Source organism: Dipodomys spectabilis, unplaced genomic scaffold, assembly GCF_019054845.1.
Source record: "Dipodomys spectabilis isolate Male_0828 unplaced genomic scaffold, ASM1905484v1 ptg000125l, whole genome shotgun sequence".
Taxonomy (NCBI): domain Eukaryota; kingdom Metazoa; phylum Chordata; class Mammalia; order Rodentia; family Heteromyidae; genus Dipodomys; species Dipodomys spectabilis.
Window position 1 is genome coordinate 18,732,327 of NW_024870802.1, and position 21,133 is coordinate 18,753,459.

Here is a 21,133-nt window from a genome sequence, read left to right on the forward strand (position 1 = left end):
CACCCGCGAGGGCGCCGCTTCCGGGAGTTTGAATCGCGCGGCTGCGGGGCGGGGCACGTCATTGCCGGCTAGACTCGGCTCTCTGATTGGTTGAGGCTTCTGATTGGCAGGGACGGGTTCTGAGGCTTGAGGTCCGAGGCTGAGCGGAGCTGGATCAGATCTAGCTGAAGCCGCAAAGACCTCGCAGGTCTGACACCCAAAGAATTCTGATTTTTTTCAGAGGGCTCTGCAGTTATTCTTAATACTCTGTTTTTAATAAGTGGATGCCCCTCCTCTGGGAACAACTCCTTTTGTGACCTGAGCGTGGTTTATACCTCTGAGGAGACCAGTTTTCTCAATATAAAATGGAACTCATCAGATTATAGAAAGAACTCGGTGGTGGAGTATAAGGCCCAGTGTTCGACACCCAGCACCATAAAGGGAGGAAAAACAACTGAAAAAAAGAAGCTCCTCCATTCCTGAGAGAACTGATTCCACAAGGAGGACGGATCCCCGTGTATTCTGAACTTTTATCATGCGAGAATCGGGGATCCACATCCTAGATGGGGAGTGTAGCAAAGGAAAGCTGTTAGACATTCCCATGTGAAGTGGAGATAGAGAACCCCAGAGACAAAGAGTATTAGCACCAGATTGCCTCCCTCAGTCCTGATGCCTCTCTTGGTAAAGTCTGGGTTTAGGTTTAGCTGCTTTGAGACCTCTATTGCTTAGAGAAATGTTAGGCATAGGAAGTGTTTGCCAGGCAGGGTCTAACTTTCTTACTAAACTTTCTTACTAAACTTTCTTACTAAACTCATGGGAAAATTAAAAATGGATATATACATCATAGGAAGACTGAATTGCACAAGGGCAATTATTATCTGAGTTTACTGGCTTCCTCTTACTAGATGTGTGACCTTCGGTACTATATTTAATGTATCTAGGCCTCAGTTTTCTGATCTATAAAATAATGCAACTAGTAGTTACTTCATACATAGTTATGAGAATTGAATGAAGGAAACCATATGAAGTGCTTAGCATTTAATAAATGTAGTGATCCCACCTATACTCCTAAACCTACTCAGGAAGCAGAGCTCTGAGGATCGCAGTTCCAGACCATCAAGGAAGGTAAGTTCATGAGACTATCTCCAGTTAACTACTACAAACCTTGAAGTGCAGCTGTGGCCCAAGTGGTAAGCGTGCCAGCCTTGGGCAAAAATGCCAAAGGACAGTGCCCAAGCCCTGAGTTCAAGGCCCAGGCACTGGCACATCCCCCCCCCCCCCAATGTAGTGAGCCATTGCTAAACAAAAGTCAATATCACTCAGATTACTAAATAAAATGGATGAGAAATGATATAAAGGATTTATTATGATATGGTGGAGGAAGTAAAGATGGAATATAATATCTGACTTAGATTGTGTAAAATAGATAATGAACAATTTTAAGATATAAATGTTAAGTGTGCTGTGGATAAGACTTCCCTGGTAACTAGCTATGTTAGCTAGTAACTATAATTGTAACCCTGTAACCTTATAACTCTGTAACTAATGTCTGCTTCTGCTATTTTCTGAGCAATGCCAGCCCTAACCCAGCTGAAACCATCACCACCCATTGTTCTATTCCCCTGCTTTCCACCAGCAAAACCTTGGTAGGAAGTTTAAACTTAAGGTGTGAATTTCTTGTAACAATCATTGGCTAAAACCAACACCCAGCCTCCCCCTTTCTCTGCCCTAGCCCTAAATGCTTAAAAGTGGGCTGGCATTCGGGGCTATTTCCTGGGATCCCAACCCCAGGTGTGGTCCTGGCGCGTCAGCACTTTTCGCTCAATAAAATCTTTTACATTTTCACAGTGGACTGAGTGGTCTCACTGCCCCTCCCCACTACAATTTCAAAGAATTAGAAAAAAGTAAGAAGATGTTTAGTACTTGTATCCTTGGAACTCAAGGCATCAGTCCATGATGCTTATTTAACAACAAGCTAGCATGGTTATTTTCAATGGCCATCTTATCCCTTGCCTTAAGGGAGACTCTTTTTTTTTTAATTTTTATTTTTTGTGAACATACTTTACAGAGAGGTTACAATTACATGGGCAAAATAATGAGTATATTTCTTATCAAGGGAGACTCTTTTATAGTATTCTTTTCTGGAGAAATATGTCCTAGAGAGGCAGCCACCTCCATTGTCCAGCATATAAAAATATAGTGTCTTCTAGCATGTGGACTGTTATTTCTTTGAAGTTCAGAGAGATGTGGTAGAGTCCACATACATGGTCTAAATCATATATGATTTAAGTTTCTCTACTGATTAAAGTAACTTGTATCTGGTTTTTGCTGTGGTCAGCATTTCTTTCAAGCATCATTCCAGTCCTTGGGGTTGGAGAATGCTGGGGAATGGAGGTTTTCTTCATTCTCATTCTGTTCAGTGTGCAGTTAATTTATAAATGATAGATGTCAGTGGGCAGCTAATCCTTAAGAAATAGAACTGGTAGGAATAAGGAAAAAACTGCAGAGACTTGGGGTGGGGGGTGGGCTTGTATGTGCTTTCATTTCTAGTGGAAAAATGCCCAGTCTTGGTTTCCTTCAGATTCATGTGCTAAAGTATCAGATGGGAGAGATGGGAAGAAGAAAATCTGCAAAAGTTAAATGAGAATATGAGTACTATGTGTTGTCTAGAGTTGATATAAAGGGCAAAATTCATTTCTAAAAGTATGTATAAAGATGAGAAAGAATCCTCTCCCTACTCACCTTAGAGCCAAATAGAGAGCATATAGTGTAAGATGGGGAAGAAAGGGCTATTTGGAGAGGGGTGGTACCTGTGGACTAACATCCAGGAACTGGCTGCCAGAGATTGCTGGGTCAGGCACTCCAATCCACACCAGCCCTCCAGGTCCTGGCTTCTGGCAAGAGTTTCCCCTTGTGATTAGGGACTCCTGAGGAAGAGGAGCAGACAATAAATGAATAAATAAATACATAAATACATAAATAAATGTTTGCTCTTTACAGATAGGTGCTGCAAGTCCTGCAATTGAGGTCTTGCAAGGTGATAGTATTTTGATGGTGACAATTCAGTTCATCTTCATTCACGTAAAAAGAGAAATGGAATGGCCAAGCAGGCTAGCTATTTGTCTCACCAGGGGAGCTCATTTTCTTCCCAGTAGGAAAGTGTTCCTGGGAAACTAAAACAGTACCAAAGGCTGCTACAGGAGTTTAGAGCTATTAAATAAGACTTCTGTGCTGGAGAGTGCCTGTCACCTTCCAAGTGTTGTATCTTCCAAAGAGCTGCTAGTGAATGCGTGGGTCTCACCAGCTCATAGGCCTTCACACCCAAAAGAGCATTTTTTAGCTTCCTCTGCTCTATTCCATATGGTGGCACTAGCCACACAAGGCTAATTGTGAAGTAAGACTACTGTGATTGAAAAATTCTACTTAATTCTCTTTTAGAAACTAATAGTAGTCGGACACCAGTGGCTCACACCTGTAATCCTAGCTACTCAGGAGGCTGAGATCTGAGGATTGTGGTTCAAAGACAGCCCTGGCCCAAAAGTCTGTGAGACTGTTGTCTCCAATAAACCACTAGAAAAATAGAAGTGGCACTGTGGCTCAAGTGGTAGAGCACTTGCCTTGAGCTGAAGAGCTCAGGGACAGTGCCCAAGCCCAGAGTTCAAGCCCTATGACCAACAAAAAAGAAAAGAAGCAAAAAAGAAGAAAGAAACAGATAATAAAGTCATTTGTTAGAATATTGTTCTGTCTGTACCAGAATTTGAACTTAAGGCTTGAACTCAGGGCCCCATGCTTGCTGGATTCCCTTGCTCTCCTGGCATGCTACCACTTAAGCCATGCCTCCATGGCTATATCGGAGATGGGACCTTTGACACCTTTCCCCCACAGGCTGGTTTCATACCGTGATCCTCCACATTTCAGCTTCCTGAGTAGTTAGGATTAGAGGTATGAATCCCCCACTAGCATCAACCGTCATTTAAAAGCTTTTGAATTTGCAACAACTTGTGTGCCTTCATTTATTTTTTCCAATTGTAAACCTCATGAAGTCTAAATATACATCAAGCATTTCTGATAAGAAAAAAATTACATTTTATTCACATATATTTTGTGCACTGATAAAAATTTTGTGTCCAGGAAGTGGCGCTGTAGCTCAAGTGGTAGAGCGCTCGCCTTGAGCTGAAGAGCTGAGGGACAGCGCCCAGGCCCAGAGTTCAAGCCCCATGGCTGACAAAAAAATAAATAAATAAATATTTTGTGTCCAGATTGAGATGTTAGATATATTCATTGGATTTCAAAGACATATACAAATGTAAAATACATGTTTATATTATTACATATCAAACAATTGTATTGTGGAAATACAGAATAAAAATATATTAAAATTGATCTTGCTGGGAGTTGGTGGTTCACACTTGTACTTCTAGATAGACAGGAAGCTGAGCTCTGAGAATCCAAGTTCCAAACCAGCCAAGGCAGATAACTGTGAAAGACTCTTAAATTCAATTAACTAGCAAATAGGCTAGAAGTAGAGCTGAGGCTCAAGTAGTAGAATGCTAGCCTTAAACAGAAAACCCTAAGCAAAAGTACACGTTCAAGCCCCATCACTGGCACTAAATAAATAATTAAATAAACAAACAAAATGAAATAAATCTCATCATGGCCAGGTATAGTGTCTCATGTGCCTAACAAGCATAAAATCTGAGTTTAAACCCCAGTATTACCAAAAACAAACCAGTTTCATTTATTGTGTTTTACTTTTTGGTTTTGATTTGTTTTGTGACATTCTTGTGGCTTGAACTATGGCTTGTGCTGTGCCTAAACTCTTTGCTCAAGTCTAGTGCTCTAGTCACAGTTCCACGTTCAGATTTTTTGGTAGTTAGTTGGACCTAAGAGTCTGGCTTCAAACTACAATCCTCAGCTCTTAGCCTCTGAATTGCTAAGATTAGAGGCATGAGCCTCTGGTGTCTGGTTTTTTAATATTACTACAAGAAAGTTCAAAATGACAAGTGTAGCTCATATTTCATTCCTATTGAACAGCACTAGTATACCTCAAAAAGGAACTTTTTGTTCTAGAATTATTTTAGAAAATGGGACAAGAAAGTATAGCTAAGCAACAAATGTGCACGGCCCTGGTTGTTTTAATTTGTCCCCCATTAAAGCAGTTAATATTTCCACAGGGGTGGTCAGGAGAGGGAGGGAGGGAAGATGTATTCTTTCTTAGAGAAGGTGAAATTCATTCCCATAATCATATTTACCATACGATGATGCCCAATGTAACCAAACATTTTCTCTCCTTCTCTCTCCTGTGTGGAATCAGACACAGAGCAGCATCTTTTTAAAGGAATGAAATTTAAAGATGGTTTATTTAGCCAGTTCTCCATATTTATGGATTTAACATCCACAGAAAAAAAATACTCGAAGAAAAACAATGTATCTGCACTGAACATGCTTAGAGATTTCCCTTAGAACACAGCTATCTTCACAGTATTTCTATGTTGTTAAGTAGTGTACATAATCCAGGGTAATTTACAGGAGGGTGTAATGGGCTTTATGTGCATTCTACTCAATTTTGTGTAAAGGACTTGAGCCTCTGGATTTTGGTATCCACGATGTGTCTTGGGACCAGTATCTCATGGTTATTGAAAGACAACTGCTTGAGGTTTCTTTAAAATACCAATGTGCAAAGCCCTATAATTATCTATTAAAAATAGTATTATAGTTCTAAGAAGCATTTTAGTCATCAACTGAAATAATTCTTGTATAACTAATTCAGCAAACAGCTCTTAGCTGTAGACCACCTGTACATGATCATCCTTGTTAGGTAAACATACCTGTAGAACTGAAATTGGAATAAGATGTTAAAAATCTATCTTCAATCCTCTACTAAGTTCTTGATGCTAGTCCATAATGCTTTCCTTCTCGTATCCCTTTTATTTTGCTTCTACATCTCTCCCCTCTTTTTCTCTGCATATTTTTTTTCTTTCTCTCCTTTGTCCCAGTGCTCTAAGGCCACACATGGAGATTCATGCAGGAGTTTTCTTAATGAGAAAGGTGTGAAATAATAAAACAGAACTCTTGAGTGCCCAGTGCGCTGGTGAGCTGGACTTAGTGGGTGGGAACTCTCGCTCAAGCTTTTAATTCTTAGACTGAACTTTTTCAACTGCAAAGAGGTACACAAGAATCCTGTCCCACCAAGTTATTGGAAACATTGACTGATCAGCTATGAGAAAGTGTGGGATGCACTCCTTCCTTGCTGGGGAGCTCTACTGGAATAGACTTTGGGCTCTCTGTCCACTGAAGTCTCAGCATCTTACACAGGGCAGGACTCCAGCATTTATTGAACAATGAGTGTATTATTGAACACTAAACTAGCTGATGTTCATTCTGTTGAATGAACGCTTCCATGATTTTTCCAAAAGGAAATACCCTTCCTAAAGTGTTTTCCTTACAATGTTAAAATCTTAGCAGTTTATTTCTCAAAGCTTACTCTATAAGGTAAAAAGGACCAGACAGCTTTTTGCATCTAAACAAAGCTAAGTAGAAATCTTCCTTCCCTTCCAAAACCTTCTAGGCAAAGAGATTCATTGTTTCTACCCATTAAAGAATGAAAAGTCAGGAAAATGTTTGAGGTAAACAGAAGTTTACTTGAAAGTGAAAAGGAAGTCTCCCAAACCCTCTCCATCTAGAGAGGGGGTTAAAGAGGAGTCCAATGGAGTCTTCTTTGCAGCAGGCTATTACAGTGATGACTCTTCCCATATCTCCTTTCCCGGGCTTTGACCTTCTTGCTTGATGGTTTATGTGTGCACTACCCTGTCTCTTTTTGTTGGTTGAACGAGCACCCAGGGAATTGTGGGAAGAAGTGTTTGAGCAGGAGCCCGAGGCACTATGGGAACAAGCAATGTAGCATGGCACATATGATCTGACATAGTTATGTCCTTCACTTTTGACTCCTGTCTACCTAACAGGTCCCTTTTCTCTCTTGCTTTCTTGGCCCTCTTTGTCTCCAAACCTACCACATGAGTCAAGTCGCTGTATACATGCTCTGGGAGTATAAAATAGGTAAAAGGCCACTGGAATGGAGGAAATGAAGGTTTAGCATCTTAGTCTCACAACATACAGGGAAAAACACCCCAAGGCCCACCAGCGGTGGTCATTATTCCCTGTAGAAGAGCACAGAGGACAAAGGACACAAGAGAAGATGGTGTCTATGGTCAAGAGCTGTGCTACTCTATTAGGTTCCTATGATCACCATAACAAATCACTACCAGTGGAGTGGCTTAAAACACTGTTCTGCTCTGGGGGCCAGAGGTCTGAAATCAACGCATCCTTCTAAGAGGGCTTATAAGGACTCTACTTGGATTTAGGGTCCACCCTAATGCAGTATGACTTCATTTAAACACAGTGTTCCAGGGGGACAAAAATTGGAGGAGCCATTATTCAACCCACTATACAGAGCATAGCAGCATCAAGCCTGAGTTCCACAGTTTCTTGGGTATGTGTACAATATTCTACCATGATATGCCTCTGCAGCTGTCAGAGCCAAACAGAAGACTCCAAGAAATGCTAGAGATTGGTGAGCTGATCCTTTTTGTGGCTTAACAGTATGGCTGGATCCTACTTTTGAATCTATATTATCAAACACTTTACTTAAGATTACTTTAAAGTAATATTTTGTGTAGTAGAAATTTGAAAGGATTTAAAATAATGAATGCTGTTGAAAATTTGGATTGTGAGTCTTTCATGATGGGCTATACTTTCTTGGTGCCAAATGAACACTTATTAAGTTCATGGCACTACTGAATGGATGCACACAGTTCCTATATCTTTATTAGTTATAGTTGATGACCCTATGAACACATCAACTTCATGCAAAGTCCATAGTGCACATTCAGGTTGTCTCTTGGTGTTGTATATTGTACAGGTTTGGATAAGTGTGTAAATATACTTATCCACCATTGCACTATCAAATAGAAGATTCTTAATTTTCCTGTCCCACAAGTTCTCTGTTCTTGTCCATTACTCCTTCCTAGTCCCTAAATACTGGCAACTACTGATCCTTATAGTGCCTCCATGGTTTCCTTTTCCAGAGATAGTAGAGATCAAAGTCAGAGCCTTATGCTTCCTAAGCAGGTGCTCTACCACTTGAACCACAGGCCAGCCCCTTTTTGCCTTGGTTATTTTCCTAGTAGGTTCTGACTTTATGAGCAGGCTGGCTTGGACTGTGATTCTCTTACTGACATGCACAAGAATGTTTAAGGCCCAATTTATAATAGTCCCAAACCCTGAACAAATATCCTTCCACAGTCCAATAGATTAATAATGTGTAGACCAGTCATACCATGAAATACTGTAAAGCATCAAGCATGGATAATGTAGAGAGATACATGAATGAATTTAACAATATTATGAGGACAAAAGAAACTAAACACAGCCCGGCACTGGTGGCTCATGCCTGTAATCCTTGCTACTCAGGAGGTTGAGATCTGAGGATCGTGGTTCAAAGCCAGCCCAGGCAGGAAAAGCTGTGAAACTCATCTCCAATAAACCACCAGAAAACTAGAAGTGGCGCTGTGGCTCAAGTGGTAGAGCCTTGAACTGAGGGACAGTGCCCAGGCCCAGAGTTCAAGCCCCATGATAGACAAAAAAAGAAAAAAAGATAAAGGAGCAACACAGAACAATCCCTATGGTGTGATACTCTGTGCTGTCATTTCTATAGAGTCAGAATATATCAAACCTATGTATGACATGTGTCTGCATGTATTAACATGTATATGTACATCTTATGTTATAAAATATGTAGAGAAATTCCATGGTGAATCCTTTTGTAAAGCAAAGGGTTAGCCCCCAAGACACTGGGTTTTATAAATCCACTTATTTTGGTTCTTGGATTGGGGTTATACTTGAAATAAACTAGTGATTCCTCAGTCATCCAGTAGGGGGCATCTTCTAGCTGCTTTTTGAAAAGGTTGCTCCGTGGTGGATACGTTCAACAGCACAAGAAGAAATTCTCAAAAGCACATAGAAGAAAAAGAAAAAGAAGACTGAATACTCCATGAAACTAAGGAAAGAATGAAGAGATGGTAGAGAACCAATTAATTTAACTTCATGAGTGATCACTACAATGCAACCACATTTTGGACTCTCCAGATAAGAGTTGCTTTTAATAGCTCCCAATCCATTTTACTTTCGTTTGTTTCACAACATTTTGTTTTGTAGATGCCTTGTACTTTTTCACTTCCACATTCACTGAGTGCTTAAGTCGGTGCCTGGGGCACTGCGTGGACTGGGGAGTGTGGGTATCAGTTTACACATCGCCTTCAGTAAATAGTGCTCTAAGGTCCACCCATAGGCCTCTCCCCTTCCCTCTTCCCCGGGAGAACCTCCCCTGCTGGAGGCTTTCCACCCATTCTCTTCGGGGCTGAGTGGCCAGATCTTGACTTGGTCGTTTGCTGAAATTTGCTTTCTACTTCACTAAGAGCCATGCTTCGTGTGATTGTAGAATCTGCCAGTAATATCCCTAAAACGAAATTCGGGAAACCGGATCCTATTGTCTCTGTGATTTTTAAGGGTAAGGAAAAGTTTTCTTTTTACTCTTTATTTTTACATTTCTCTGTTGGTCTGTGTTGGAATGTTAGCAACTTGGGGCTTGGTTTTTCTTTTTAAAGCCTGCTCTTAGGCAGGCGGCCTGCCAAGCCCAGCCCCTGCCCTACTGGGTTTTGTTACCTGGGCAGGTCAGGGGAGAGCACTGAGGGATGTGGAGGGTATTAGATTTCCCAAGGGCTTTGAGACTCCCTTGCTGGGCTTGACACCTTGGCTCTGGAACTGTGATTGCTATAAACTACAAGGGGAGAGGAGGAGGAAGGGGGAGCGACATGTGTTTTGTGTCTCTTAATTTCATGTATGGAAAAAGGGTTGCATTTTTAAATTTACCCTGCCTGTGAGAAATGGGTAAAAGAGTGATTTAATTGCTAGAGGCCCCAGGACTCAATGTATACAGCTGGGTGCTGCTTTTAGGGTCTGTTACTGGACTTCTGGCAGGTTTGGTAGAGTTTATATTTTGTAATTTGTTGTCAAGCTATTTGTGCCTCTTCGTACATGTTCATCTCTAAGCAGTTGGGGTGGTTTTTGTGCCTTTTGGACCTTTTGGATTGCTCGTGGTAGGAGCTCTGAGTAGCCTGACTATGGCTTAGGAATATGTTGCTAACTTGCCGAGTGACCTTGAACTAGTGACTTTATTTCTTTACATCTCAGTTTTCTTCTTAGAATCAGGAGAGGAAGATAGAGCCAGAGTGTCTTTAAAAGTGCATGCCCCCCCCCCCCAAGTGGCTATTTTTCTATCTTCTTTAACTGTGACTGCAACGCAGGGGCTGAGTGGCGGGTGTGGCAGCACACTTCCAGGCAGGGTAAGGAACCTCAGCGGTGACTAAAGCTGGATTTAGGAGCTTGACCTATCTTGTATTTATCTGTGGTTACTGCTAACATTGCCAGCCCTCTTCCTGACAGGGGAAAAGGGAAGGGAGCATGGGAGTGGTGTCAGACACACATATTCTCATATTCTTGGCACCTTTCTCTCTCTCTCCAGGAACCTGGCCACTTCTGGGTAATCTAGTCCTTTCTAATTTCTTGAGTCCATAAAGCTGGCAAATGGTTGTGTGTGTGTGTGTGTGTGTGTGTGTGTGTGTGTATGGGGTGGTGTGAGGGGCAAAGAGAAAAGGGAAAGAGAAAGAGAAAAAAAAAACAAATTTAGATTCTTAAAAGATGATGTAGTTTAAAGATCTCATTGGTGCTGGTGGCTCATCCCTGTAATATTATCTATTGGAAAGGCTGACATTTGGGGGAATCAAGGTTCAAAGCTAGTCCAGGCAGAAAAGTCAGGATTCTATCTTCAAAACAACTAGCAAAAAGCAGGGCTAGAGGCATGACTCAGCTAAGCAAGCAAACCTAGCAAACACAAATCCCTGAGTTCAAGCGTCAGTATTGGTAATCAATCAATTTAATTAATTAATTAAGTAAATGTCTGGTGACTATTATGTAGTCATGTTATATCAGAGTTCATTGTGTGTGTGTGTATGTGTGCGTGTGTGTGTGTGTGTGTGTGTGTGTGTGTGTGTGTGTGTGTGTGTATGTGTGTGTGTTTACCAGCCCTGGGCCTTGAACTCTAGGCCTGGGCATTGTCCCTAAGCTCCTTTTGCTCAAGGCTAGCACTCTATCACCTGAGCTACAGTGCCACTTCCAGCTTTTTCTATGATTAACTGGAGATAAATGTCTCACGGATTTTCCTGCCCAGGGCTGGCTTTGAACCATCATCCTCAGATCTCAGCTTCTTGAGTTGCTAGCTAGGATTACAGATGTGAGACAGTGGTATCCGGCTATGTGTATTGGTTTTAAAAATCTTTCTGAAGCATATATAAGAGGGACACATGAAGATTTTGTAACTTTCACCATTTGCATGTAAAGATATTGAACCTTTTGGGTTCAATCTAATGATGTTATTATTTGAGGTAAATCATATAGCTTATAAGGGAATTGGAATTAACACTATTGAAGTCTGACTTGTCTGGGGTATATGCATTAACAGAACATTTTAAATGACTAACAATATACGCCTATGAACATAAACAGTCAATTGAAAACAGAAAATATCAGTTAAATTGGTAAGTAGAGTCTACCCGATCAGTTACATTTACTAGATAGTTTAACATTAGATTCTTGGTGAGATTCCTTTGGTTTTCTGAATTGAGTGGTGAAGCCATTCATTCATTCATTCATTCTGTTCATTCATACAGAAAGAGCATTGGAATCTGTGAACTCTAGCTAACATAACCTTAATGTCCATTGACATTGGCTAATCCAGATTTAAACCACTAGATCTCAAATTTTTCAGTTAATGGACTGGAGGGAGGGGGCGCAAGGGTGATATATCTTTGGTTCTGTAATTTTGTAGTTCTGCACACTGAACATTTGTCTCCCAAAGATAGAAGGGCCCTGCCTTGGATATGGGTTGTAGGGGGGGGAGGGGGAGGGGATAGCAAAGCCTTCTAATTTTGCCCCTTCCCCATTTTAAACTCTGTAAAATTAACTAATATGAAGTTCAGGCAAACCACTCATGAGTGGGGCCATGGAGCAAGGCCAGGTGCACTTTGCCCTGTGGAGCGTGGCAGTGTGTGACCTGGAAGGCAATCCAACAGAAGTTCCGTGTTAACTGAGAGCTGTGAGCATTTTGCCTGTGAAGTGGCCTATGCAACAGCAAGGACCAAGATGGTGGGAGCCTGGCCAAGAGGAAAGTGTGGGAATTGTGGGCTGCCCAGATAGACTCAAGGCTGTGTTAGCCAGCTCTCCATTACTGGAACAGTACAGTACTGAGATGATCAACTTATGAAGAGAAAGGTTTATCTGCTAATAGAACTACCCCCCCCCCTTCCACTTGCGTCTTACTGGGGAACACAATGTGGTCTTTGGTGAATGCTTCCTCCGGCCACAGCAGTTGGGAAGGTGCTACCTAACAGCTCGGTGGCCTCCAATTCCCTCAGTCTTTTGGGACTCAGCATGGAGGTTCTCAGGGCATGAGTTTGAACCAGGAGGATCAAGGGGTGACTGCAGGAGAAGACTCAGATTTTTCATTTCCTCAGGGCATGCCAGCTTCCATAAACTACCTCTGAATCTTAAGCCCAGTGTGTCCATGAAGCATAGGTGGCCACTGGCCACTTGAACTAAAAGGTACAACATGAGAAAATAAACGAACAATCTAGAACTGATTATACTATTAGAAATGAATATTCTTACTCCCACCCTTCTCTCAATCACCATTCTTGAACCCAGGGCTTTGTGCTTGCTGGGTTCTTAAAAGCTCTGTCTCTTCTGCTGCACCCTGGGGCTGGCTTTGAATCTTGCTTCTGCTCCCTCCACCTCCTGAATAGCTAGGATTACAGGCATAAGTCACCATGCCTCCATACCACCCCTATCTCCATGTTTGCTTCATACCACTCCTATCTCCATTATTATTACCTAGGAACCACAACAATTTGAACAATTTGATATAAACCTTTCAACCTTTTGCTATAACCATGCAAGTTCCCCCAATCAGCACCACTAGCTCGCAACTGTGAGCTGTGCCAAGGTGGGTGTCCTTGTGTGCATATCTTTGTGAAGATGGCGTTTCTGAAGGATTGATTCTGTGTGTGTGTGTGTGTGTGTGTGTGTGTGTGTGTGTGTGTGTGTGTGTGTGTGTGTGTGTGTAATTGTGGTTTCTTTTCTAGATGGGCTTGCTGGATAGGTATTGCCATAGGACTTGCACTTTTCCTTTGACTCATTCCTGTTTCTGTGTCAATGCCTTGAAAAGGTTGGGAGAGGAATTTTTCTTATATATTTTTAAATTGTTGTGCCCTTATAACATGTGTTCTTATGAAACAGCCCATCTCCTGGGGGGACCTGAGATGTTTTTCTCATTCCATCTCCAGAATTTCCTCTCCTTTCAGCCTCTGACAGACTTTTACCTCTTCAGATTGCTGTTGCTGTTGCCCAAATGGCTGCCAAATAATGGCTGAGTTCTACTTTTTTTTTTTTGGGTCCAGTCGTGGGGCCTGAACTCTGGGCCTGGGTGCTGTCCCTCAGCTCTTCAGCTCAAGGCTAGCGCTCTACCACTTGAGCCACAGCGCCACTTCTGGCTTTTTTATTTTTGCTTATGTGGTGCTGAGGAATCGAACCCAGGGCCTTGAGCATGCAAGGCAAGCGTCCTACCACTGAGCCATCTTCCCAGCCCCTCTACTTCTTTTTCTAGATTTTTTTTTTTTTTCTGGGCTTAAACTGTGGACTTGGGCATTGTCCTTGAACTTTTCTGCCCAAAGCTAGTACTCTATCACTTTAAGCCACAGGTTCATTTCTAATTTTCTGGTGGTTAACTGAAGATAAGTCTCATGGACTTTCTGCCTGGGCTGGTTTTGAACTGCAATCCTCAGATTTCAGTTTCCTGAGTAGCTAGGACTACAGCATGAGCCACTGGCACTCAGCCTTTTTTTTTAGATTCTTGTTATTGCATTTGGATGTGTTTGAGAGTATTGAGTAGGTCATTTCTAGGAACCCCTTCCAACCAAGCTGTAGCCTTGACCACACCAGCTCACTTTCCTAAGAATCCTTTCTCTTTTCAAAAAATGGAGCAATCATGGCCCACGTGAGAGAAAGTATACTTGCAGAAATCCCCAAAGCCTGTGTGACTTATCCCACAGAGGCTTGTCTGCTCTTAGCAAGAGCCATATGTATATACATGTATACACAGGTATATGCACACACATATATTTTCCTAGTGCAAGTTGTTTTTTTTACTTTTTAAAATAAATATATATTATATATTTAAGTAAGTATATATATATATTTATTTTGAAATGATACATAGCAGTTTTATGGATTTAGAGGCTACAATGCAGCATTTCAGTAGAACACATGTAATCCCAGCACTGGGGAGGCAGAGGCTGGAGGACCTCAAGTACAAGGCCAGCTTAGAATATGCAGTAATTGGAAAAAAATCCCAAAACACCAAAACATATATACTCTGCTAAATGATCAGACCAGGGTAATGGTTATACCTATTACCTTTATTTCTTTGTGCTGAGAATATTCAAAACCCCAAGGCTATTAAAGGCTAGTAATAGCTAGGCACTGAATCATGCCTATAATCCTAGCTACTTAGGAGGCTGAGATATGAGGATTGATCTTTGAAACTAGCCTGGGCAGAAAAGTCTATGAGACTCTTATCTCCAGTCAATTAGCAAAAGGTTGCAAGTAGAGCTGTGGCTCAGGTGGTAGAGTGCTAGCCCTGAGCAGAAAAGCATCTCTTTAAAAAAAAGCCAAAAGCTATGAGATGCCATATGAGGATGGTGGAGTAGGAAGAGAGAACTATCTCTTGTGGCTTCTTCACCGTAGTCTGCCCAGGTGAGTGGTCCACACAGAGCCCTTGTTCACCCAGGGTATGCCACAGAACTAGTCTAGAAGCTTCTTACTAGGGCACTCCATCTGAACTAGGGTTATACAGACCAACACTGGCGGGGAGGGAAACAGTCCCTGTGCCCTTGACATTTCTTCTGGAGACAGGGCTGGCAGACTCACCATGGCAGGATGGCTGCCCCACCCATGCAGAAGCCTGGGAACTACCAAAGGCACATTCTGTGGCTCTCCATCACTTACAGAAAGCACTATTGTCTATTTGAAATTAATTAGTATGCCTTATTTTTCCCTTCCTTCTCCACAATACATCTTAACTATAAGCCCTCAGGTAAAGGAAGCTAAGCTTCCTTGCTTAGATTTCTCTTTAGTGATTGCCTTCTCCATCCCTAACCATTTGCCATTTGATACTGTCAAGCAAGCATGGTATATATATATATATATATATATATATATATATATATATATGGAGGCAAAGAGCTGGCAGGAGATTGGTGACATTGTGGTGTCATAACATTATTGAGTTTAAAAGTCCTGAAAGGAATTATGGGAAGTTGGCCAATCTCCCTCCCCTCCCCCAAGGCAGGACTGTACTTAATATTCTCTCAGGTGTTTTGTAGACAATCTTGGTCAAGAGCCACATCACACATTCCAAAACACTGAGCACAGCTAGTTTCGATCCAGACACAACTTGGTGTCTTAGACTTCTTTTGCATTCTTGTTACTGGGAAGGAAAATTGTGAGGCTGTCAGTTGTGTGTGTGTGTGTGTGTGTGTGTGTGTGAGAGAGAGAGAGAGAGAGAGAGACCACCAAACATTTGTATTTGTATATGAGCCATCCACACAGGTGTTATGGTCAATAATCCACATAGGACTTAGAAGCCTAGACTATGGCTCTGTGTGAGTTCATTGAACAGCTGCTCTATTGAACGGGAGTGTAATTTGAGCACAGTTCTTACTCAGAAATAGTCAGCTGGACCCTTGAGCCTTATCTGCTAACTTCTGATTGGCCATTAAGGATCCAAGACTCTGGGCTTTGGAACCAGGTGGATGCCTGAATAAGAATTCTTATTCCTAATTGCTCATGAGCAAAAAAAAAAAAAAAAAAGCTTCAATGTTTTAGTAATATATCCTAGAAGACATAACAATGAAATATCTAATTCTATATAACAACTGATATAAGCCAATAAAAAAAAACTTGGGCTAAAAATGAATGAATGAACTGGTACTAGTGGCTCATACCTGTAATGCTAGCTACTTGAGAGACTGAGATCTGAGGATCACAGTTTGAAGCCAGATTGGGCAGGAAAGTCCATGAAACTCTTACCTTTAACCACTAAAAAGCCAGAAGTGGAGCTGTGGCTCAAGTGGCAGATCATCAGCTTTGAACACAAAAGCACAGGGAGAGTGCCCAGGCTCTGAGTTCAAGCCCTAGGACCAGCACAAAAAGAAACAATGAATAAATGAATAATACCTCCTGCCTTGTAGTGTTGTTTGAAAAACAAATGGAAATACATGTGACACTACTCATAGGAATTACATATATACAAATGTGTGTGTGTATATATACGTAATAAAAACATATATTCTTTCTCACCTTAATCTGTTATTTGACCTACCCCCGCCCCCACACACACACAAAAGACCCCTTCTTCTTATGACCTACAGTGTGGAAGAAATAACCTTTGGACTAGGCAGGCAAAGTTTTGCCCCAGATTTTTATCACCATGAGTCAAATATCTTTAGGACATTTTATTTCCTTTTTTATATGTGTTTTAATGAGTGATAAAAGCATGTACAAGGTGATGTTGAGCAAATATGACCATGTGAATCAAGGTAGTAATAGGACACTACATGCTGGTTTTGTTGACTCTGTGTGTGGGTAGGTGCATGTGCATGCATGTGAGTACCATACTGGGTACTGGGCTTACTGTCTCACTTGTTTTATTTTTGTGCTCTACCACTTGAACCATGCCTCCAGTCTGTCATTTTATTGGTTGATTAGAGATAAAGAGTCTCAGACTTTTCTACCTGAGCTGACTTCAAACCATACTCTTCTAGATCTCAGCTTCCTGAATAGCCAAGGTTACAGGCATGAGCCACCACACCTGGCAGTTTCTGCTTTTTGATGAGAGCCATTCTAAAGAGAGGGGCATAGAGGTTGTTAGCACCTCTACATTGGCTTCCAGTTTATGCTTTCATCATTAGGACCAATCTGGCAATGACTGCAGTATGGCTGAGTGTCAGCTGAAGGTGTGGGAGAAGTGACCTTGGTCCCCTGCAGTACCATGTCCTTGAACTGGCCCAGGCTCCCCAGGATAGAGCTGGAATCAGAGGTCATCCACCTCCTCCCAAAAGCACGCCTTGTTCCCAACTAGCCCTCAGTCTGCTCAGTCTGGTGTCTTGAAATTCTTCTCATATCCTGGTGTCCTTTGTGTTTGCTGGCTCCACAGATTTTTTTTTTTTTTTTTTTTTTTGCCAGTCCTGGGGCTTGAGCTTGGAGCCTGGGCACTGTCTCTGAGCTTCTTTTGCTCAAGGCTAGCACTCTGCCACTTGCAGCTTTTTCTTTGTATGTGGTACTGATGAATTGAACCCAGAGCTTCATGTATGCTAGACAAGCACTCTACCACTAAGCCACATTCCTGGCCCTCTGCAGATTTCTGTAGGCTCTGCACATTGGGCAGTAAGCTGAGTGAAGACAAGGCCTGCATCTCTCTGGCACTGAGCTCTGTGCCTAGTAGGGTTTCCACAGATGTTTGGGATCCAGACTATCGAAGAAAGCTGAAAGGCAGAGGAGCCCCAGACTATAATCTGATCTTGAGCTTTGGTCATATTAATGGCAAGAAATCTCTTTGAGTCTCAGCTTCCCTAGCTGTGAAGTGTGAATAAGATCTATCTCTGATGAGCATAAAAATAAAATAAGGCTGGGCACTGGTAGCTCACTCCTGCCTATAATCTTACCTATTCAAGAGACTGAGAACCGAGGGTCACAGTTTGAAGCCAGCCTGGGGGGAAAAAAGTATGTGACTCTTATCCCCAATGAATCACTAAAATGCTGGAAGTGGAGCTGTGGCTGAAGTGGTAGCCTTGAGTGGAGAAAGAGACAGTGCCCAGGCCCTGAGTTGGAACTGGCACACACACACACAAAGAAAAAAAATATTTTAAGGTATCTGGACTTAAAAATAGATATTTACCATCATCGTGGCTCAAGTATCTGGCTGATTTGCATACAGCCCAGTGAGAAGTGAGTGGGCTGGTTAGAAGGTAAAGGGACAGAAAGTTGGCAGGCAAATCAGAAGCAAACACGGGCCTGTGAGCTTCTCTTTCAAAGGTAAAGCGGTGAGTTGGAGACAAGGACTAGATTCGCTTCACATTGTGTCAAAACAACTAGTCTTTCTATTATTATTGTGTGTGTGTGTGTGTGTGTGTGCCAGAACCAAGCCTGGCCACGGCCACCCAGCCAACGGAATGATACTGCCCCCTGCACATGGGTGAAGTTCAGTGTGCCAGGGCATTCAGATCCAGGCTTAAAGAGGAAGAAAAATATACAAAGAACAAGACAGGGAGGGAGAGAAAAGGAGGGGAGAGAAGAGGAGGGGAGAAGAGGAAAGAGGAGAGGGGAGAGGAAGGGAGGGGAGAAAAAGGAAAGCAAAGCAAAGAAGAAAACTAGCCCTTCAGGCTGAGTTTCCCACAGGGGAACTTTCTGACACACTGTGACTCAGTGCCCTAGAGGTGACATAGCTTAGCAGTGAATCAGGTCTGCTGAAAAGCGTGTTTGAGCCGTTTTATTAGCAGGAACTAAAACCCAAACTTGTTCTACATGAAGTATTTAAAAATCTCCTATTTCACTGGTAGGGTGAGGTTCTATTCCACCAACACCTCTGTTCTCTGATTTATTACCTTCATTGTTTTTTATCTTAGTAGACACAGCCTTTAATGAGAAGAAAATTCCTTTGCCTTCTCATTTTCTTTTAATAATGTTATGTTTTTCTTATCCTTCATCACTGCCTCCATTCACTACCCAACCCCCCTCTCTCTTCCTCCCTTTCTGTAACTGCAGCTGCCTCCTTCCAAACATAACTCCAGTCAGCAAGTATAGATGGGTGTGGTGGCACACTCCTATAATCCTAGCTACTCAGGAGACACAGATCTGGAGGATGGCAATTTGAGGCCATCCCTGGCCAAAGTTAACCAGACTCTCATCTCAACCAATAAAAGGCGGATGTTGTAGAGCATCTCTCATCCCAGCTGTGTGGCTGGTCTAGGCTATAACATAGATCCTACATGGAAAATAAATAAAGCAAAAAAGTGCTGAAGACTTGGCTCAAGTGGAAGAGCAAGGGCGAGACCCTGAATTCAAATCTCAGTACCACCACTAAAGAAAAAAAAAAAAAGAAGTATGAATGGATAGGTGCTCCACCAGACAGTGAGCGTGTCACCTCTGTGGATAGGTGAAAAGCAAGCCGGACTTGGGTCTGCTCTCAAACAGCTTCTAGAATAAGCTGTGAGTAGAGACAGAGTTGGATGAATTCAGAATACCACTTAGGCCTGGAAAGGTGTTAGCATGGTTTGCAGGTGGTGGTGGTGGTTAGAACTTAGCAGTGGAAACACTGGGCCAAGCACTTCACAGCTAGGAAGGGATTTCATTTTAATTTCCTCGCTTTTTTCTTCACCAAGAGAAATAGATGAGAAGTCTCTTGGAGGTGGAGAAATGCAGTCTTGTGTAGACTGAGTCACATGCCTTGCTGAAAGGTCCCCAAGCAGGTTCCAGGCAGAGCTGGGACTCAACATCCCCAGTGCTGGGGCTGGGCACGCCTTCTTTGGTGCTAGAGGCTTGGTCTTGGCCGCACGCTTTATTCCTTCTCTTGGAGAATGCCCCTCTTACTTCTGGGGTTCCCTCTCTTACCCATTGTACTTCCTTGGGAAAATTCAACCCTAGAGGCATCTGCCCAGACCAAGGTGAGGAGCAGGGGTGCTGGTGTCTTCGGGCTGGATATTGCTGGCCCCGAAGGTTTTGTGAGGTACTCTCACTGTTCCAGGGGACCTCGGGTTCGGGACGGGCTTTCCAGTAGTGACTTGCCTCAGGAAAGGGCTTTGTCCGTGGACTTAATACTGAGAAAGCTAAGGGCTTAATCTTACTTGTTCTTCACATTGGCAGGTATGGAGGCAGGTGTTTATACCCATTTTGTAGATGGGAATGTTATGGCTTGAAGAGATCCAGGGAGACCGAAGCTGGGTAAGGGGAGGAGCAGATCTAGGACTTGAGACCCAGTCTCATACTATGTGGCTGGTGTTGTTTGTACACAGCCTCGCTCTTTTGTTTTCTTTTCTTTTGTGCCAGTCATGGAGTTTGGACTCAGGTCCTGGGCACTGTTCCTTAGCTTTTTCGCTCAAGTCTGGTGCTATAACTATTTGAGCCACAGCTCTATTTCTGGATTTTTGGTGATTAATTGCACATTTAGAGTCTCACAGATATTCCTGCCCCGGCTGGCTTTGAACAGCAATCCTCAGATCTCAGCTTCCTGAGTAGCTAGGATTACAGGTATGAGTGCTAAGTGCTTTAATTCTACACTTTGTCCATCCACGTCCTAGGCTCTACAGATAAGCAAACTCTTTCTCTCTCTTTCTCAGATCTACAACAAACATCCAGATTTCTTATTAGGAAGCCCAAGATCAAAGCCTTTATCGCATAGGGAAGAGAGCTGAGGAGAATGGGTTAAAATTGCTGGCAATGGTGAAAATCCTGTTTAAAGAGATTATTAAGTATGGGAGGAGAGATTATTATTAATTGTGAGATTTCAGGGAAGGTTCAGCCAGTTTCTCTTAAGAGTGGTAAAATGTAATTACGGAGATTTTTGATTCTGCAGTGTGGCTTTTGTTTTCAAAACTTTTATGGGACCATTTTATTTTCTTTGATTTCAAATTATCCCACCGCTTGTTTGATGGAAGCAGTTGCTGATTTGAATTCTAAACCAAACACGGTCACATCTGCTGTATCCTGGACTTTCTCACTTGGTCCTTGTTGCCTCTGCCAGGTGGGCATTTGAATCCCCCTTTTACTGGATATTCACGCCATGAGCATCACTGTGTCCTCATCTCCTCCAATAGGTTGGAAATAAACTTGACACAGACCAGCCTTCATTCAGTCTCTAACAAATTAGATCTGAGAAACACACCAGCCAGAAGCTGTAGTGGTCAAGAGCCTCAGTTTCTTCATCTGCAAA

General features: G+C 42.4%; 1 protein-coding gene across 1 annotated transcript in view; it reads left to right on the plus strand.

Moving 5' to 3' along the window:
* The first annotated feature begins 9,373 nt into the window (after positions 1 to 9,373).
* The window catches only part of Myof (myoferlin), a 133,778-nt gene continuing 122,018 nt past the window's right edge, over positions 9,374 to 21,133 (plus strand). The window contains 1 exon segment of the mRNA XM_042689201.1: positions 9,374 to 9,544. Within this exon segment, the coding sequence (XP_042545135.1) occupies positions 9,457 to 9,544 (88 nt within the window). The 5' untranslated portion in view covers positions 9,374 to 9,456.